General features: G+C 39.5%; 1 protein-coding gene and 1 long non-coding RNA gene across 2 annotated transcripts in view; one reads left to right on the top strand and one right to left on the bottom strand.

Moving 5' to 3' along the window:
• trmt44 (tRNA methyltransferase 44 homolog) overlaps positions 1–10,077 on the bottom strand; it is a 68,090-nt gene extending 58,013 nt beyond the window's left edge. The window contains exons 1-2 of the mRNA XM_056462241.1: positions 9,666–10,077; positions 9,482–9,587 (exon numbers count right to left, since the gene is read on the bottom strand). Of these exons, the coding sequence (XP_056318216.1) occupies positions 9,482–9,587; positions 9,666–9,987 (428 nt within the window). The 5' untranslated portion in view covers positions 9,988–10,077. The remainder of the gene's footprint in view (positions 1–9,481; positions 9,588–9,665) is intronic.
• A 1,396-nt stretch (positions 10,078–11,473) lies between these two features.
• Positions 11,474–12,275, top strand: LOC130232567 (uncharacterized). Its single transcript, XR_008838126.1, has 3 exons — positions 11,474–11,531; positions 11,632–11,808; positions 12,225–12,275. It is a non-coding gene; the product is annotated as an uncharacterized LOC130232567 (long non-coding RNA).
• The last annotated feature ends 9,115 nt before the right edge of the window (positions 12,276–21,390 follow it).

The following is a 21,390-nucleotide window of genomic DNA, read 5'->3' as shown; positions in this document are numbered from 1 at the left end:
GTCAATAGCGAGGCTGGCTGCCCGCAAAAGTGTCCCGATCCCGGCCAGTGCCATTGGCGTTGGGGGCCTGGGGGTCCCGCCTCAACCAAGCGGTTCAGACATTGATGTCTTGCCCACAGACAGTGCCCCAATCCAGACCAGCACCGTTGGCATTGGGGGCCTGGGAGTGCAGCCTCAACCAAGCGGTTCAGTCAAAGGCTTGCCCAAAGACAGTGCCCCGATCCAGGCCAGCGCCGTTGGCCTTGGGGGGGTGCTGGGTCCCGCCCCAACCAAGCGGTTCAGTCATCGAAGTCTTGCCCAAAGACAGTGCCCCAATCCAGGCCAGCACCGTTGGCCTTGGTGGGGGTGGGGGTGAACCTCCGGCACTGGATGAAGGCAAACACAAAACCCACATATTGAACGCTCCTGGAACTACGTGCCGCTGGTGCACCCCAGCCGCCTCAACAAATTGAGCACTGCGCCGGGTGGCGGTGGGAGCAGTGGCCCTGGGTGTCAGCATCAGCATTTGGGATAATGGTTGGGTCTTTCCAGTGAGCTTTTGGAACCAAAGTCCATTTGGGGCCATGGGGAAGATGGATGGTCTCTGGAACGGCCGGTGGCGAGGGCGGCGACGCTCACCGGGGTACTTGGTGAGACCCAGGCCCCAGCCCGCCAAGCCATGCCCGACGGGAGACCCTTTTTTCGGGACGTCCCGCGCCTGGAGGTGCGTGTCCGGCGCTGATTGTCTCTGACCTCCCATCAAGAATTCGGGGAAGGCAAAGAAATGTGGACTTAGGTTCTGACGTTTTGGCGGCTTTTAACAAGTGGACTTAGGTTTTGACCATTTCGTGCCTGGATCAAATACGCTGATCGATAGGAGCTTGTTTTGACGCCCCATGGGTTAGGCCCCCGCCTGGCACCCGCCCCAACATTGGTGGGTCGGCCTCTATGGGTGTGGTTGGTTCCTCCCTGCCTCGGGCGTGCTGTGAGGGAGGCGTGGGGGGGTGTCCCTCCACACACAACCCCCCCTTTCCCGCCTCTATCTGTAGGAGAAAAAACTCAAATGGCCCGTCTGGTTTTGACCGAGAGCGTGTCCGGCGCTCTGCCTGCCAGCCCGCCTGCCTGACCCCCTGTGCTTTGTCCCCCCCCTGCTGATTCTCAGTCCGCGCCCCCCTCGCCCTGGGCTGGGGGTGGTAGGTGGGCTCGGTAGAGTCTCCAGCGTGGTGAGTCGAGCCCAGGGGCCGTGTGGGGTACGGGCTGGTGCTGGCTCCAGCCCCTGTGTGTGTGCGTGACCAGTGCTGGGTCTCCTGCCCGTCCGCAAGCTCACCCACCCCTTCGGATTTATCCTTGTCGGCCCTCGGCAGTCTCCCCTGCCCCACCTGCCCCCTACCCCTCTCCCCCGGAGGTGTGTGGGGGTGGCTGGTGGAGGCGGAGGGTGTCCGCTAGTAGTCTGGCGAGGTGAAACAAGCCGGGGTCAGTGGTGTCCGGGCTTATGATCTGGCCCCTCCTTTTTGATGTTTGCGATTCATGATGCGGTGCGCCCCGGAAAAGGTGTGTGTTCGATGGGGTTCTACGACACTGCTTTGAAAGTGGGAAAAAGCCATGTATAAAGCCCCCGCGGCTGGTGCAGTCCAAGCTGTCCAAAACGGTGCGTGTTCGGCGGGGCTCATGCCATCCCTTTGTAGAGGCAGAAAAGGGAACTGTAAAAAGCTTTATGCAAAAAGCCCCCTGCGAGCTGCCGCAGTAAAAGCTGCCCAAAACGGTGCGTGTTCGGCGGGGCTCATGCCCATCCCTTTGTGTGGGGAAAGGGGAATAATCAAAAAGTGGCGCAAAAAAAAGTCCCCGCTGCTGGCACTGTAAGGCTGCCTGAAATGGTGCGTTGTTCCCGGGGCAAAAATCCACCAAAAGTCGTAACAACTACTTCCAAACTATAAGTTGGATCATAGGTATCGGTTCTTCCCCTTTAAGAGGGGGAGGGGGAACCAGCGTCGAAGTAGTCCATGGGCCGAGCGAGGCGTCGGAAAGTGACTCGAGAGTTGCGGTGGTTGCGGTCCACTCAACTGACGGTACCCGTGGTGTCTCAGCTGGCGTCGTCCTCCGAAGAGGAACGGGAACCAGACGGCCCGGAAGCCGAGCATCCCTGCGCCGACCCCCGCTGCAGGCTCGCAACGGCGCGCATACAGGCCCAGCTCTCAGAGCTCCGCAAGCAGGTGGACAAGCTGAGATCCACCCAGCTCGAATTCACCCGCCGCTATCGAGAGTTGAGGAGGGGGGAAGAGGGGAGGAAGTGCAGGCGGGCAAGACCAGCACCATCCCCCGACCCCGCCCCTGGGTGAGGAGCGGCGGCCCAGGTTCTCCGGGCGGCCTCCGGGCCTGTGGAAGCCTACGATCCAACAAAGTACCCGGACCACGCCCGCGCCTTGAGTTGAGTATGGTTATGGCACTTCTCTGTTGGGCTGGTGGTGGGTGTATGTCGTCTAGGCTGACTTTTGACTTTCGCCCCCCTTCTGCAGACTTGCTTTTGGAAGAGTTCGAGGGTTTCCAATTGAGGAGCGAGCCCACCGCCCGTCTGCGGAATAACCTCGCCTCCAAACTGGCGAGGGTCAAGGCCTTCCTAGGCTTCATGACGAAAGGCCACGCGGACCCAGAAATCTGTCCTTCCTCAACCAACCGGCGCGCATCTGCGCCTGGTCTGCCCTGCTAGGCCAAACGGGCATGGCTGAGCCCACGAGGCAGCACTACCTGAAGAACATGACGCAGTTCCTGATTATCTCTCCAATGGGGGTTAAGGGGTGGGTACGCTGACGTGGCTCGGTTTGATTGAGAGCCGCTGGCGCCCCCGAGCAGACATTATCTTTTTGCCTTGGGGCACCAGCGGCTATCGCTAAGTTTAAACTGTTGGTGGTGTAACAAGGTTTGTTGGAAAAGTCTAACCCCTAACTTCCCTCCGTCAGACGACCTCGAGTCCAGCCCAGACACCAGGCAGCAGTGGCGCTTCTATGGCTACCTGACCTGCATCGCGGGCCATCGCTGTGGGGTCTTCCAGAACCTGACCATCCAGGAGGTCGAAGAGGCTTCCAGAAGCCCGGACGAGTCCGCCTATGTCATTAACGTGAGTGGAACTTTGCATGTGGGGGCCACCAGTGGTAGGGCTCACTCATCTTCTCTCTGTTTTTCCCAGATCACCACGCATAAGACAAACCGAGCCTTCGGCGCGGCTCAGCTGTCTTTCAACAAGGAAGAATACAGCTGGTTCCGGAGGTTCTTGCAGCTGCGGGCTAGCCTCCCTGGGCGGAGCCAGGCCTCCTATTTTTTTTTTACTTCCAGACCCAGTCCCTGTCGAACCCTGAACAAATATTTTCAATCTGCGTGGACCAGCATGGGGCTTCCCGGCAAGCCCGCCTTCACTGACGTCCGAACTGCCATCACGACCCACGTGAGTATCTATGCCAGTGCCCCCCCGCTGACCCCCATGACTGCCAGCGGCTTTGACCCCAAAAAGTCTCTGTCTGTCTGTCTCTGACGCAGGCAAAGAATTCACATTCTTCCGAGGATCGCAGGAAGGTGGCCCAATTCATGTGCCACGACACCTCAACCTCAGATAAGTTCTACGCGCTTCACCTCGGCCCTCTCCAAGCACGTGAGCGCCGCAGACTCTTCGAGAGGGCCTTGGTGGAGGAGGAGGAGGAGGAGGAGGAGGCAGCGGGCAGAGAACACCACTCAAGGAAGGGGCGCCAGAGGGCAGAGAGTCCCGGGTCACCCCTGGTAAATCAGTTCCTTTTTGGCATGGACCTCAACAGAGGGACGTGTGGTGTAAGGTAACTGGCCTTTTCTCTTTTTCAGGAGGGAACTAGCAGGAGGACGCTGCCATGGCCGCCTTCGAAGGGGAAACGCCCCCTCGAAGCAACAGAAGACTCTGAATCTTCCTAAATAAAAATTTAACAATAATGGTCATATGGTGTTCAGTGTCTTTATTATTCCTCTATCTGTGTGATAAAAAATAGCTTCGAATGGGACAAATGATCCCTATCTCCGCTGTTACAAGTGTCGCGTGGGACGGCCACGTCCAGGTTCAGCCTTTGCTAAGTCCCAATTGGGACAAATGATCCCTGTCTCCTGTGGTAAAAGTGTCGCGTGGGACGCCCGCGTCCAGGTTCAGCCTTGGTTAAAAGCCCATCGGGACAAATGATCCCTTTTTAAACACAAAGAGGTGCCAGGCTGGACGAGACTGTCCAGGTCTGCGCCGGCGTTGATTGGCCATATGGCCCATAGTCCAACTCTGGGTATTTGCAGGTGTCTCCCGGGATGGCTCGGACCTTTGGGCTGCATGAAGAGGTCGGAAGAGGGATGCCCTAAAGCGGGGGTTAACTTCTGTGAGAAAGTGTTTCTATGTTTTTCGAGTGAGCAAGTATTTTACAGTACTTTAGACATATTCAAAAATGTCCCTGTCAATGTTTTTAAACAATTTTATTTACCAAAGTCACAAATGGCAATTTCACATCGGTCGCATCCATAATGTAGCTTTTTCCTCATAAATACAAAAATATAAAATAAAATAAAATCAAGCATGTTTGTTTTTTAGAGAGCCAACTCTTATCCTGTTGATTAGCATTTTTTTGCGGGGGGGGGTGGGGGGTGGGGGGGAGTGCAGTTTACTTGACAGATTTTCTACTAAGCATGTTGTATACTGCAAACTCACAGACTTTTTTGGTCACATCCATAACTCATGTTTATTTTCCTCATTTAAAATACAAAACATGTTAACAGATTGATATTTTTCTGATCTTAAAACTATGAAGTCAGTAGTTTTGGAAAATATAAACAGATATTTCAATATAATGTTAATATAAACTTTTTATGTGAATTTATGTTTTGAGTATTTACTGCAAATGTCACATCCATAATGCTGGAACTGCTCAATAATAATTTGAGTAATAATATTGTAGTCACCAAAAACATTTACCCACAGATGGTAAATAAAACAATACAGTTTAGTTTGTTGCAAGCACACTAGCTTGTTTAGATGATGATACAATGACTAGGTCTCTTTTCAAATAGTAGTCTTTAAGTTTCTCATTATAGAAGCATTGTTTAAAAATAGTTGATAGGAATTTTGAAGCTAAGTGTTGTCGATTTATAAGCTGGGAATATTGGGCAGTATAAAACTATGATAAATGTAATTGCATTTTTATGACTAGGTGATCTTCTTAAACATATACAGTCTTTAACCTATTATCTAAAAGGATTTGTTATTCTTCTGTTCCCTATTGTGGGGCTTGACATGTTTACTAAGAATGAACGTGTTTATAAAGTTTTGAGAAAGTATGAATTTAAACACTACAACTGGTCTGCCTTTATAACTCAGCCTGGTCATTTTAAATGTAGCAGCTGTACACTGTCATAATTACATCATTTTTGTCTTTATCCTTTAGGTCTGTGATACCATACTGACACAGACACACTGGAGAGGTTCTCCTTCACAGACCACCTCGTTAGTGCCACATTTTGCAGGCAGACAGGATTGAGCAGTATGCAGTAGCATTTCCAGAAGATGCACTTAGCAGGACTCTGAAAGCCTATCCAGTGCTTGATGAAAGTAAGCTAAAGACAGAGCTTAGTCTCATCTACTCCAAGGATTAGTTCAGAGCCTGTTGAGGTGCTTTGGACCTACTCCAGCTGTTTATGGAGAACAATCTTGAGGAAGTCTTTTCAGAGACTGTAACTCTCCTAAAGATTCTTGTCACTACGCCTATGACCACAGCAGAAGCTGAGAGATGCTTCTCAACCTTAAAAAGAATCAAAACTTTTCTGAGAAACAGCATGACCCAAGAGAGGCGAAATGCATTGGCCATGCTGTCAATAGAGAAGAGACTGGTGACTGAGATGACTGACTTTAACCAATAGGTCATTAAGAAATTTGCAAGCCTGAAAGAGAGCTAAATTTATTTTCAAGTAGTGCTACTGGCAACTGATTAGGCAACATGTGTGTATGTGTGTGTATGTGTGTGTGTGTGTGTGTGTGTGTGTGTGTGTGTGTGTGTGTGTGTGTGTGTGTGTGTGTGTGTGTGTGTGTGTGTTTATTGATTACTTCATTACTGATAATAAACCCAAATTGAACTAAAATTCACTGATTTGTGATGCATTTACTGTATGCTTTAGTCATCTTTTTGTTTTTTGATACATCACCTGATAAATGAATTTTACACTTGCTTTACCAACGTTTAGACTTTTTTTTTCTGGTGTTTGTATTATTACTTAACACACCTACGTAAAATGTGTACATATTGGCAAATGCACTACTAAATAACACATATCTACGCATTCCTTCCACACAAAAATATAATTTATATAGACACATGCTATAGTGCTTTACTACACTGTAGTAAAGTGTATTATACTGTTTATGTTGCAGTATTTTTGTTGTTAAACGCTACAGCTGGGAAATATTTTAGCTGAATTAATACAATTAAAAAAAAACAACCATTTATATTTCTTCAAAGCAAAATAAACAGACATATAAATCTGTATGACTTATTAAATGATTACCAGGGCCCTGTTTATATTCCTTTATTGCAGAAAGGGAAACAACAAATACATACAAAACTCAAATAAAGAATTATATTTATAATAATTTATAAAAAGTCAAAATCTACTATTGTCACCTTAAATGCTAATATCTTTCCAAATCCGACACAACACCAGAAAATAATTCATTATCAGGTGGTGGTGATTGATGAGTTTAGTGAATAAATGTCTGTGGTAAGTCAGTGCAGAAGTTGATGTCTAAGGAGACAATGCAGATGTGTCGATTCGTTGATTCGAGACAGTGCAGATGTAAACGTCTGTGGAGTAAGCGCAGAAGTGGACATCAACACAGATGTTTTTCACCTGCTAAAACAAGGTTATCAACCTGTAAGGATAAATTGAAGAAACAGATGAAAAATTGTTCCGATTCATGTAATATTTGTATTCCACATATCTCTCACGTTCATTTATTTACTTAACAACTGATTTATGACAGTTCCTTTAAAGACCAATATATATAAATATTTGCAGTAACGCCTAAACAAATTATATAGTGCAGGTCACCTGCAAACTGCTCTGTTACTTTTCAAAACAACGATTTTAACATAATATAATGTGTTACTAACATTTGTAAACTCTTTACTAACATGGTTTATCACTTAGTAACTAAGCGTTATTTAAGGGAATCAGAAACCTTACTGTGAAGTGTGAACCTCTTCAAGGTTAACTCTTTACTAACATAATTTTCACAAAGTTCTTGTTCTTTATATGTTCTCACTGTTATGCATTGTAGTATGACACTGATTTTCAGGTCCAGTAAAATCATCAATCCCTGCTTTGTCACAAACCCAAAGATGTTAGTAACACATCAGTTATAATGTTGGGTTAGTGGTAAATCAGTTTACAGTTTACAAATGTAACATGTTGAAGTAGTGTACACTTTACAACAATGTTCCTAATTCCCTTAACTAATGCTTTGCTGGTGATAAATCATGTTAGTAAAAAAGTCCACAAACATGAATAACATGCCTGTTGAAGAATGTGAGTCATTCAGTATTTGCTTGTAACTGCATTAAGTAACACATTACTATTTGCATAAGTTTACGTTAACAAAAATTTTGTATTACTGAATAAATGTTTATTTAGTTGTTATCTTATCTAAGTTACTACATTTTCTAACAGTGCAAAATGAATACGATGCTTCAGTTCAAACCTTTTCTAACAGTGGAGAATGAATACGATTCTCCAGTTCAAACATTTTCTAACAGTGGAGAATGAATACGATGCTCCAGTTCAAACATTTTCTAACAGTGGAGAATGAATACGATGCTCCAGTTCAAAGAGACAGTAGCTCGAGTGGAAACTAACTGAAGATCAACAGGCTGCCGATAATAATCACAATCATTTAGCAGACCTACTGTACACCTGGCCATCATCAACAGACAAAAAGCCTGACTTTAATGGTACATCAATGTATATTTTCCAAAATACACTTGCCTTGCGTTGCCCTTTGCAGCTGTACACTACTGATGGCCGACAGCTAATGTTAGTCAAGAGTATGCATCAATATCACAGACTACACAGAGTTTAATACTAGCAGTCGTTACATTATCAGATGGGAAATGTGGATGGTAAAACACAAGTTATTATACAGTTTCAGTTAACTTAACTTACCTTGAAGAAGATCTGTTGCTCGCCATAGCTCACTCTTGTCACTGAGGGAGTCCAGTCCAACCGTGCAAAAATGTAATGGGCGTGGCCAACCTGTGACCTCAATCAAGATTTACCAATAGAATAAGGTGTTTCAGAAGATCCCGCTCACTGAACTGCAGAGTTTATAACTCGCAAAACTTTCAACTCACAAGCAAAGATTTTAGATCCGCAAAAAATGAAACAAAACCGAAAGCAAAATCAATGAGCACACAATGAATTAATCCGGTGGTAATTGCATAAAATTGCAATAGTTTATTTTTTGCAGTGTGCATTTTTTAATGATGTTTTTATTATTATTTGAAATCTTCTATTTTTTAATTGCATTTAACCTCATTTTGGTCAAAAACTTAATATGTTAGTTTGAATAATAAAGACACAAAATTAACCTCAGCATACATGGGTTCAAAACTTTTCAACTTACAAGCAAAACATTTCAACCCGCAAACAAAGATTCTAGATGTGCAAATAATGACAGCAGAACAGAGAGCAAAATGAATGAGTGTGCAATGAAAATTGTGGTAACTGCATAACAGGGCAATAGTTTATTTTTTTGCAATCCAAAATATTTTATTATCATTGACATAAGTTTTTTAATTAAACGTGTTTTTTTATTTGAAATCTTTTATTTTAAATACTATGTGTCCTTATTTTCTCTTTAAAACTACATATTCTTGATTGAATAATAAAGAAACAAATCTAACTCCATACTTACTTTGAACATTTTGATATAAACCACTTTAACCTAGGACTAGTTTGCAAAAGTAGGTTTTGGACACAGCTTGAGTTTGTTTAAAAACCGTGTATCATAGAGAAAATCTGCACCCATGCACTATTGTTTGGCCTGACAACTGAAATAGGCAAATCTATTAGAACAATTAATTTGTTTTTGTCTTTATTTCTCATATTAATGTCTAAATTACAACATAACACAAACTCACACAGTCAGATACATTGCTGTATTGATGATCTCATTAGAAAATGCAGTAAAATAAACTATTTTCATCTTGAAGTTACACATTGTACTTAAAAGAGAATATAAAGACATAAGAGTAAAGGCAGTGATATATTTAGCAAATATAACTTAAATTACTAAAGTTTTACATTTAAGGGTGTTCTGTTGTTTTAATGGTTTTTTGAGCATAATCCATCCACAGATAGGCAGACAGATAAATATAAATTGATTTCACTCATAAAATGCTCCAAAATATGTGAATGTGGCCCGTCGTTTATTTTGTTGTAAATTGCTACTCATACAATGACTCACCCTTCATCAGGCTTCATGTCGATTTGATAAATATTACTGCTCTTGAGAGTAACATGTCCAGCAATCTCTTCAAATGGGATAAATGTCACGGCATGTCCAACAATATCTTTAAAAAAAAAAAGAAAATAGTTATATGGTAAACGAAAAAGCTATTATAATCTCACGGTTTCAGGTTGTTTCTCACCTTTAATAATAACCTCTTTGAACATAACGTTACACTCTGCCATTTTGGTCACTTTGGGAATAATGGTTCTGACTCCAACACACCAACGTCCTGCAGTATCAAGCTCCTTAATCGCATTATCGACGCGAAGAAACTGAAAAATGTGGCTGATCTCAAAACTGCTCCCCAGAAGAGTAGACAATACATGATTTAACCCCGAAGTGTCTACGTCCCTGTACTTCGTCTCTGTTACGCCAGACAGCCTCTTGTTTATAACCTGTGGTTTATTGATCCAGACGTCAGCAGCGGACCAAAAGTTCTCTGTGCTGCGCAGATCTGTCATGTTAATTTCAGAACACTGTTTACGCTTTTAACCTCAACAGTCAAGAATAATAAAACACCCAGCCCAGCCAAACACTTCACTCGCTTGATCTTCTTCTTCGTAGTCTTTATCGTCTTTTGGATTTGCCGGTTGGCCAGTAACCGATAGGTGCATTGCAGCCACCTACAGGGCTGGAGTGTGGACCAAATAAGAAAGAAGAAAAGACTATCAGAGAAAGGAAATAGAATTAAAAAAAACCACTTTAACACGTTCCAATACGTGTTTCGCTGGATAAATTCTATGCAATATTTTTATAGTATTTTTTTTTACTTTATTATTAACAAAGAAGTTGTCAAGCATTCTCCAAACCTTGTGCCAATTTAAGTCTCCAAAGATTAAGCAGTGTTTTCATAAATAGACTATATTGAATTCATAAGAAAGATTTTTATGTTAAACTGTTTAATTTATTTAGGCAACTACATACACAAATATAAATGGATAGATATCTACAACAGATATCTAATATCTACAACTTCAAGGCTGACTTAGAAACCCTAAAGGACGAAAAGCAACCAGAACTACTCAAGCAACTAAACTCCTTTTTTTCTATTGCTAATAGTAATGTAGTGTAGTCCCTTTTTGTTTAGCATTATTATTATTATTTTACATTTTTTATGATGTGGATGTCATAATTGCAATATTTTAGTATCATTTTGATTGTTAAATGATCAGCATAAAAAACGCTGATAAAAAGTTTCTTTTCATCGCGTTTGTTAAGCTAACCCTCACGAACCAAATCCTCTAGACACTGCTTACTTTCCGTTTATTAACTATATTTTACGGCGGCTGGCATCCAGCATTTTGGTGCATTAGCCTACTGATTGCCTGGTCGTAACTCGTGACGTATAGCGACATCTTAAAAAAAACAAGCATATAAAAACTGATATTAAATAAATATATTTTATTCTAAATAACTACTTATGCAACCTCATATTCATTTATCAAACCCATTGCTTTCCACTAATTGAATTGCATAATAAACCGTTTAATTTGTTGGAGCATTCCTTACACTCTAAAAAACGTTGGGTTATTTATTTAACCCAATGGTTGGGTTAAAATATTTGGTGCTTTGTTGGGTTATTTTGAACCTTTTATTGGGTTATTTATTAAATAACTCAACCAGTTGGGTTACAATTTTTGAATTTCAACAGTCAACTGATTGAACTGACACAGAACCGCTGTATTAATATGCGTACGTGATGTTGTTCTTGCGTTATAAAGTTTATGCAAGCTCTAATGCAGTAATGTTGTTATTTTTTTCAATCAAATTGCCTCTCCGTGTCGTGTTTTATATCTGTTTCACCTGGACTCTTAATTATTGATGATACAAGCGTGCGCGCTTCATAGCCGATCTAAGCGGATAAAAACGCTTTCTCTACCTCCGTGTTCATCTCTACAGTTGTTTTGGAAGAAATGATACACGTATTTGAGATATTCCGCCGTTAATATCGTCTTTAGGACCCAGCAGAGACATTAAACCGGAGTCGCGTCCAGTCTTGTTGAAGGTATGTTATGTTGTCTTAAAAAACACTGTCCTTTCGCTAGGAACCTATATTGTAACAACTAAATACTAATATAGACACATATGTGCTACATTTTGTTCAGGAAGTTGCTAGTTTTCCCAAGAAGTACGGAATCCGAGCATTATATTACTATTGGTTATTATTCGCCTCTAGAGAGCGCTGAATGGATCGCAACGTGAGAGAGTTACCCTGGACAAGAGCAGAGCAGAAGCTTGCTACATCATCTTTTACCAGAAGAGGATTCATTATCCATTTCAAGGTACTTGATTATTATCTATTGAAAGTTAAATGTTGTTGTTATTATTACTGTTTGTGTGTACTATATTGAAGGCCCTGAAAATTGCATTTTCCCTGCATCTTATACTAACCTACAGGGATGAAACCACAACCTTGATAATGTTAGATGCTAATATAAATGTTTAATCGGTTATAAATGTCATACAGCAATTAAATATAAGCTTAAAAAAATCTATATATAAGAATTGTAACATCTGCTAGCTTTGTAAAATAATAGTAGTAATATATGCTAATAAACAATATTGCAAAACCCTTAAACATACATTGTCCTTGCCCAGTTTTCAATTCAAGTGATGCTGTGACCACTCAACTGATGAATGTTGCCTGTAAGCTCATGTTAATTTATGGTTTATTTTATTTTTTGTTTGTTCATTGTAGGTTGCTCTGGAAAGAGCGAGCTTTGGACCTCCTTGATAATCTTGTTGAGAGGTGAGAAAACAACAGCTCTGTATTTTGTAATATTTACATGATGTATAAATGCACCGATACACACACTTAAGCAGTATCATATACTGTAAAGGTGTCTTTACATCACCATATGTCTTAAAATCAAATTCTACATTTGTAATAATTCTGTAAATGCATTTATACTTCTCTGAACAGCACTGGTAGTGTGTAAAGACACAAATGTCTCTTTCAAAAGTGTTTCTGTGCCTTATTTGAGTGTGAATTTGGTATTAGACTCTGTATCAGGCATGAGGCCACAGGTAAGTACAGATGACTGATATAGAGTCTAATCACAGTTCAGAAATTTCAGAACTCCACTCCTGGAACATTTGACCAAATAAATTGAGATTACAGACATCAACCTATTTATATTAATTATTGCGTTATGACTATTTACTAACAGGTTCCAGTTATTTCAGCAGAAATCTGTGATCAAGCGATTGACTCTTTTGCAAGTTTCTGAGCATGAGAATTAAGCACACTGATGAACATCAGTGCACAATTGACTATGTAAAATGGACATTATTTGCCCACCAAATTTGCAAATATGATGCACCTTACCAACTCGCATAAAAGACTAATCCTGCAGCTAAAAGTGTGCATTTTCATAGTTTTTTTTTTTTTTTCTCTCTTTATCTATCTGTTTAAGGTACCCATGGAGATGACCACTTCCAGTTATCTTTTCTCCATTGCTAAACTGGGTAAATACATGATTTTTGTTGTTATTTGGTCCGGCATACATGTGCAAATTTAAAATTTCTGTTTTAACGTTGGAGCGAACATCATTTGGTATATGGAATTGTAGGTAACTAAACCATTCTTGGTGTGAAATTCCATAGCATTTTTTCAGTCAGTGGGGACGATCAAGTTTTTGATTTGCTTTGTCTTTTTAAGTTATCATTTGTGGTCAGCAAAAAAAATAATAAATCAACAGCTTGAGGGTGAGTAAATGATGAATACACCCAAAAATCGGTGAAACGCCCTCATTCAGCAGCAGAGGCGAATCCATCATGTCCTGGAGCTGGGTCAGTTGGCATTGCTGTGTGAAGTTTGCATGTCCCTCACTGTCCAAACGCATGCAGTATAGATACATTTAATAAACTAAATTGGCCTAGTGTATGGGTGTTTACTGATTTTTGGGTGTATTCATCATTTACTCACCCTCAAGTTGTTTGTTTGTTTGTTTGTTTTTTGTTTTTTCTTCTGCTGACCACAAATGATAACTTTAAAAGACAAAGAAAATCAAACTCAATTGTCCCCACTGATTTCAACAGAAAAAAAATGCTATGGAATTTCACTGTGGAACAAGAATGGTTTAGTTTCCTATATTGTCTTGCCTATAGGAGAGATTTAGAACAAGGGGAGGGTCAATTAATGATGACAGAATTTCTATTTTTGTGTAAAATATCCCTTTAATAAATCCAGTGTACTGTTTGCATGGCATGGATTTAAGTGCTGTTTTTGTTTTTAGATTGCTCAGGACAGGTATTTTATACCTACACACCAAAGAAACTTTTTGAAGTTTGGGGAGATGCATCACTGCGGATTCTCTCGTATTGCAAAAAAAAAAAAAAAAAAGAAGAGCGCCTTTGATCTACCAGTCCAAGCAGACATTTCTTCTGGTGAGACAATCCTGCATAACAGCTCTGTTTTAATCCCAATTTGTAGCATTTCACCTTTGATGTATAAGGGGCTTGTTTTGAGATTAATTATTGTGTATTTTCTGTTTGATATAAAGACAGCCTTGGAGATCCCGCTTTGGAGATGGTGCTTTAACAAGTCAGCCAGCTATCCTTTCTCCACTGCCATACAGATTGTGCAGCAAGATGGTTCGGCCCTCATACCAGGAGGCAAAACAAGAATTTGTTTATTTGCGACCTCTAGGGGCATTTATGACAACAAACTTTGGACATTAAGTTATGTGTGTATACTTGTATTTCGTTCAGTACTTGAGGAGGAGCAACAGAGACAGAACCCTCTTGTTCTACACTGAAAAAAGTGTTGCATGCAAAACTGTTGCAAACAATTTATTTGTGTTGAATTTAAACAAACAAATTAAATTGAGCAATGTTCAACTTAATTTGTTTGTTTATATTCAGCCAAAATAAATTGTTTACAACCACTTAATGTAAAAAAATTGAGTAAATCCAAGGAATCATCTTTGAATATTTTTTTTCAGTGTACTGCTTGGGGATGAACTAAACTGCTCTCATTCGTTTGTTATTGTGAATGAAGTGGCGCTAAATTCATGGATTTAAATAAAGCTTTGCCAATGTAATAAGCGGCGTATTTTTTATTTACATATAAAGATTACTACTATAATAATTTATTATAATATAGTGGTTAAGCCACTTTTTGGCAAAATAACCCAACAAATTAGTTATTTTTATAACCCAAATTTTTGGGTTAACCTTATAAACCCAATGGATTGGGTTAAAATAACCCAACAGAAGGTCGGTGCCAAATTGACCCATCTATGGGTTACCCGTTGGTTAATATTAACCCAACTGTTTTAAGTGAGTAGCATTATTTTTTAATATATTTAGCATAATCTATTTTTATTATTCAACGTGTAATTTCTGTATTAATCGGATTACTTCCGTTTCATAAGATCATAAATATTTTTTTTTTATTTGATAAATAATGGGCGACACAGAAGCACTGTCGCCTTACAGCAAGAAGGTTGCTGTTCGAGCTTGCAAGAAGTTCGAGTCCCAGCTGATTTATTTGTCTGTGTGGAGTTTGCATGTCCTCCCCGTGTTCACGTGGGTTTCCTCCGGGTGCTCCAATATGGCGGCAAATCAATGTCAATATTAATCGAGCGCAGCGGTTATGTTTACGCGCGAGAAGAAGTGAACCGCGAGCAGATTACAGGCCTACACGCGAGGAAACTACAGCTCGCGCGCGCACAGCTGGGGATCTTCACATCATCATCTGTGCGCACGATGTGCGCTCTCGCGAGCGAGGTCATGCCTGCAGCGCGCGCGCGATCCGTTCTCTCCGCTCGCTCGCTAGTTCTTCTCTCTGCTCGTGCGAAACGTTTGGGATTTTTTGTCAGTCCAGAACCGCAGAACCACACACGTTTCAGGCACACACAATCTAGCACACACGATTTAGGCAAACCATATATGGTAACTTACTAGCATTATCGGCACCTATTGAATTTCACAAATATGGTTTCCCATTTCAGTCATTATTATTATATCGTAACGATCATTTTAACATCTCTGCAGTTTCTGAACCCAAATTATGTAAATAAAAATAATTGGTTAAAGTCACTTATGACTTTATTCACGTGTCCACATACACAAAGAAAACCGTCAAACCGTCTAATTGTAGGATTAAGTGTAATAAACTAATTCTGGATCTTAATATTATCATTCTTGGTTAAAATCGCTTTGTTGTAAAATATAAAAAGCAAACAATAATGTGTCTCATTAAAATGAATTACTATAGTTAATCATTTAAACAATATATAATATAGTTATAAACTGATTATCTTAACTGATTATCTGATTATAAACTACTATATTTTACTAAACGGTCACAGCTGTTAGTTATATATATATATATATATATATATATATATATATATATATATATATATATATATATATATATATATATTTACTTATTATTATTATTATTATTATTATTATTATTATGGTTAATTATTAATAGTTAATTTGTATGGAAGCCCGTTCCCGCCACTGAATCAAAAAAAATAATTGAAAAAAAAAAAAAAAAAAAAAAAAACACTTAAAAAAAAAAATTAAGTCAGAATTCTGAGTTATAAAGTCAGAATTCCGAGTTATAAAGTCAGAATTCCGAGTTATAAAGTCAGAATTCCGAGTTACAAAAGCCAGAATTCCGAGTTATTAAGTCAGAATTCCGAGTTATAAAGTCAGAATTCCGAGTTTTAAAGGAGTTTCCTGTTATGGCGATTGGCCATAAATGAAGTGTTAAAGACTCTAACTTTATGTTCTCTGCTTGTGATGTGGTCTGGATTCGCAGCCCAGTTTACCAATAAAGGCCAGGAATACACAGTATTTGGTTGACACTTTTACTGAACTGAAATATAAACTAATATAACCCTTTTAGATTTAGCCCTTTATAATGTCTATGTACGATATGTCTGCAGCTCCCAAGTATACACCATACGAGGGCACTCTTGCAACATGAAACAAATAACAGCTGCGATAAATCATATAATTGTTACACATATAATAGATAAATAGTAATGAAATCCTAATTTTAGACATTTGGAGGAACCACACAACCTATAGCTAGTTTCAGGCGCTCTGTTTAATGCTTTATAATTGCTATTTAGACCAAATGGTAATAATTAAAAAAAGAACAAATCCATACGAATAAATAGACAGCCTAGTTCAACTATATATTTCCTTTTAGAAAGCGTGATAAACATTAAAAAGTCAGATATAGGCTTTATGTTGTGATTAGGAGCTAATGTGCATGCGTCTTTAAAACTCCATTTATGGCCAGCCGGCATAACAGGAAACTCATTTGTAACTCGGAATTCTGACTTAATAACTCGCAATTCTGACTTTGTAACTCGCAATTCTGACTTTATAACTCAGAATTCTGACTTTATAACTCGAAATTCTGACTTTATAACTCAGAATTCTGACTTTATAACTCGGAATTGTGACTTTATAACTCAGAATTCTGAATTTATAACTCAGAATTCTGACTTAATAACTCGCAATTCTGACTTTATAACTCAGAATTCTGACTTAATTTTTTTTTTAAGTGTTTTTTTTTTATTATTTTTTTGATTCAGTGGCGGGAACGGGCTTCCATATTTACTACAGTATTTAATGTGGGAAATCATTAATTAAAAAGTTCTTAGAAAATTAAGCAAATACACACTATTAAATCGCTTGAGTAAAATATTAATATAATGTTAAACATTTATTACATGTAAAATGTATTATTGCCTATATTAACTTGCTATTATTTCCTTCATTATAAATGAATCCATTATATAAATTAAACCTGTCCAATTTAGATCTTTCAGCAAGGCCATGCAGCAAACGAGTAACTGCTATATTGACTGTGTCAGATAATAATGACTGATCATTCGTGATGACTGATAGAAATCTGTTCAGTCTATTATATTGAATGGCGATCGGAAACAGTCTCGATCGCAATATTTGTGAAATAAAGTAAACACTATTGTTTATTGTGTACAATATTTATTAACCACATATCAAATTATATCGATGACTATGTCCAAGAAGACGTTAATAACATTAACATCCGTCGTAACCACATATGGTTTGCCTAGATTGTGTGTGCCAGATTGTGTGTGTCTAGAACGTGTGTGGTTCTGCGGGCCTGCAGCTGGATATTATTGGAGTCCTGGGGCGGGACTTGGTTTACTTGTTATCTCCTATATAGTTATCTCTAACGCTACTGGTTACTCTACCTTTCCGAAGACGCAGGTTAAAAGATCACGCCATTAAATATAAAAATATATATAATTTGCAAGTCATAATCATAAGAAACTTTCTGAGATGCTTCATGAGGATTTAATCTCGAGAAACTGTCAAATAATAATGAGTAATCTTCTAAAATAATGACTATCACTCTTGTAAAAATGACTTTGTGGACCCATTTGATTTGTCCCGTATAGCACTTCTGGTTTGTGGAATTTTACTTCTATGCTGATTAACCACAACGGCAGTGCTCATTATGACACTTAGGGATGATCTTTCAAGGAAATATTGTCTTCAGTCGAGTTTATTTGCTTTTTAGATGTTTCCATATAATGCATATTATATGTGAAGTGCAGCTTTGTATATTATTATAATTATTAACATTGTTTATAATATAGATCAGTAGAAAATGGTGGTTCTAGGATTTCCTTAGGGGAACACACACACACACACACGCACACACACGCACACACACACACACACACACACACACACACACAATTAAAGTCCGGATTATTTATTTTTCCCCAATTTCTGTTTAATGGAGAGATCTTTTAACACATGGCATAACTCTCTTTCTCTCCCCAGTTTTACTGTAATAAAGTTTGTTACAAGAATATATCTCATTATTTTAATATGTCATTATATGACCTAGTCATAACAGTCAGAATAGTCATTATTAATTATTACAAGAAATATCTCATTATCTCATATCTTGAAAGTAAGTCGTCATCTATTATTACTGAGCAAGTCTATTAATTTCACGTTGTGACATTATGATAAGATATATATCCTATATATTTTTATTTAATGGGGAAACTAGCTTTCCACACCATACAGATCAACTGTGGATCATCATAACCTGTGTCCAATCCCGGCTAACTTCCAGAAAGGTGGAGTAACCAATAGCGTTAGAGATAACGAGTAAACCAAGTCCCGCCCCGCTTAGAGGTTTCGTACGTCGTGCGCACAGATGATGACGAGCTGTAGTTTCCTCGCGTGTAGGCCTGTAATCTGCTCGCGGTTCACTTCTCCTCGCGCATAAACATCACCGCTGCGCTCGATTAATATTGGCATTGATTTGCCGCCATACCTCCGGTTTCCCCCACAGTCCAAAGAATATTTGGAATATTGGAGAATTTAATAGCCTAAGCTAAATTGGCCGTAGTTTATGTGTGTGAAAATAGTGTGTATGGGTGTTTCCTAGTGTTGGGTTGCAGGCTGGAAGGGCATCAGCTGCGTAAAACATGTGCTGGATAAGTTGGCGTTTCATTCCGCTGTGGCGACCCCTGATTAATAAAGGGACGAAGCTGAAAAGAAAATAAATAAATGTTACAAATAATTTCCTAATCTAATAATACTTGATTCAAATGCAGTCTTGGTGTTATTTTTGCAATTGTGCATTTTTATGATTTAGTTTGATTATTAAGAGTCAAATACAACATAGTTCATTTGAATATTAAATAGATATGTTTTATGTTCATTAATAAAATACCTATATATAAAAAAGTCCACTGAGCAGAATGTGAATATAAATGTGTTCATGAACCAGCTGTCCACTGTAAACAATCACAGTAAAACACCCAGGTTTATTTATTACTTATTTTTCAAGACAAAAAAATATTTAAAAAAAATAAACATGAAAAAAAAAAAAACATGTTCAGCACCCATGTAAACATCCGAAAACTGTTTGGCAAATGCTGACAAGTATACCCAGTAGGTGGCGGCAGGACATCGTCCTAATTCATTCAAATGGAGAAACAAAACTTTAAAGAGCCCATATTATACATGAAATAGGGTCATATTTAGGTTTTAATGGTCTCCAACAACAGTCTAATATGCATGCAAGGTCAAAAAACACTTTCATGGTCTTATAATCTGCATTTATTTTTACCTAATTATCCCAGCGACTCCCATATGATTCGTTCAGCGATTCATTTGTACCCAAACCCGTCCTCAGCGCGAAGCTAATCTGCGCTGATTGGACCGATGACAGCCTGTTGTGATTGGTCGAAACTGACAGCCTTCAGTGCTAGACAGAGTGAAATGCCCAGCAGCTAATCAACAATATAAAAGTAGTCACAGTGCATACACGCTATTTGGTGTAAGGTGTGGATTTTGGCTGCCAGTGGGTGAATGTTAAAACAGACGATAGACTTAAAAAAACAGACGACTAACTATTTTATTGAGCAAAAACTCCAAGAACTGGTGAGGAGCCCTTCACCTGCTCTTTTCACACAGACACACACAAACACCTCCTCCTCCTCCTTAGAAGACACAATATGGACTCGCCATAACACAACACCAATAGAGAGGGAGACGTCTGCGACACCTCCCTCACCACCCGCGTCCTCGGTTATATCTGCGACACCCCCCGGTCCTCACGTTGCTAACGGGTCACTTTCGTTTTCACTTTCGGGTTGAGGGCGGCGTGATCGTCCTTAACCTAGAGCGGCAGTTCAGCTTGCTGAACCGGCCCTGCGCAACACACACACACACACTCACCGTTCGCCTAGACTAAAGCGCCAGTTCAGCTTGCTGGGTGCAATTTAGATAGCTCCTTTGAATCAGCTGAACTATTTTGAATCTTGACCGTTGCATGTGTGTAGGAACAGCTGGTGATCCGTAAACAAAGCGGCACGCATCGCGTTTTCAACGTGGCTTTACACGCGATATGAGAATATAAAGAGTTAACATGATACAGTACACGTGGTTACAAGTAACAAAACACAACTAAATACATAATGTGCAAGCTAGAGTAAAGGCAACAGTTTTAAAGATTTTTTTTTTTTGGCCTTTTTGCCTTTATTAGATAGGACAGTATTTAGACAGGAAGCGAAGTTGGAGAAAGAGAGAGGGGGGGTAGGATAGGGAAATGTCCTTGAGCCGGGATTCGAACTCAGGACGCCCTGACGTGCTACTGCACCATATGTCGACGCGCTAACCAGGGGCGTTGCTAGACATAAAGCTCTACTGGGTCACGTACCCCCTTCCCTCATCGCCCCCCCCCCCTCAAAAAATAAATAAATTATATATATATATATATATATATATATATATAGTGTATTTATATATAGTGTATTTATTTATATATAGTATATATAGTATATGTAGTATATATATATATATATATATATATATATATATATATATATATATATATATATATATATATATATATATATATAATTCTTCAAAATAATCTTAAATGTAACTGGAAAACAATGGTAAGACAACTGGAGTGATGCTAAGATCATTTAAGAAATTACTTTTGCATGAATATTAATTTCATTTTGAATTAAATTCTATAGACAATTCAACAAAATACAAAATACAAAAGAAAGATGTTTAATAGGATTATTTGTTGTAGACTTGACACATGGCAGAGAATTGGGTTTGTTAAGTCTTATCTCCCTGACTCCTCATCCCTCCTTTTTGCTTCATACAAAAAAATCTATCAGGAGGCACGCTTAGTAAGATCACTGTCATATTGTTTAAACTTTAATTTTGTCCACTTGCAAAACAAAAAAGGCTGTTATGCCGGTTTTACAACACATGAGCGGCGCGTAACAAGCAGGTAGCCTGCTTTTTTGGCGCGCATGTTTACTACCGAGACTCTCAGAAGAAGAGCTGCGCGT

Source organism: Danio aesculapii, chromosome 7 (assembly GCF_903798145.1).
Source record: "Danio aesculapii chromosome 7, fDanAes4.1, whole genome shotgun sequence".
Taxonomy (NCBI): Eukaryota; Metazoa; Chordata; class Actinopteri; order Cypriniformes; family Danionidae; genus Danio; species Danio aesculapii.
The sequence above is the reverse complement of the archived record's forward strand: the minus strand, read 5'-3'. Positions and strand labels throughout refer to the sequence as shown.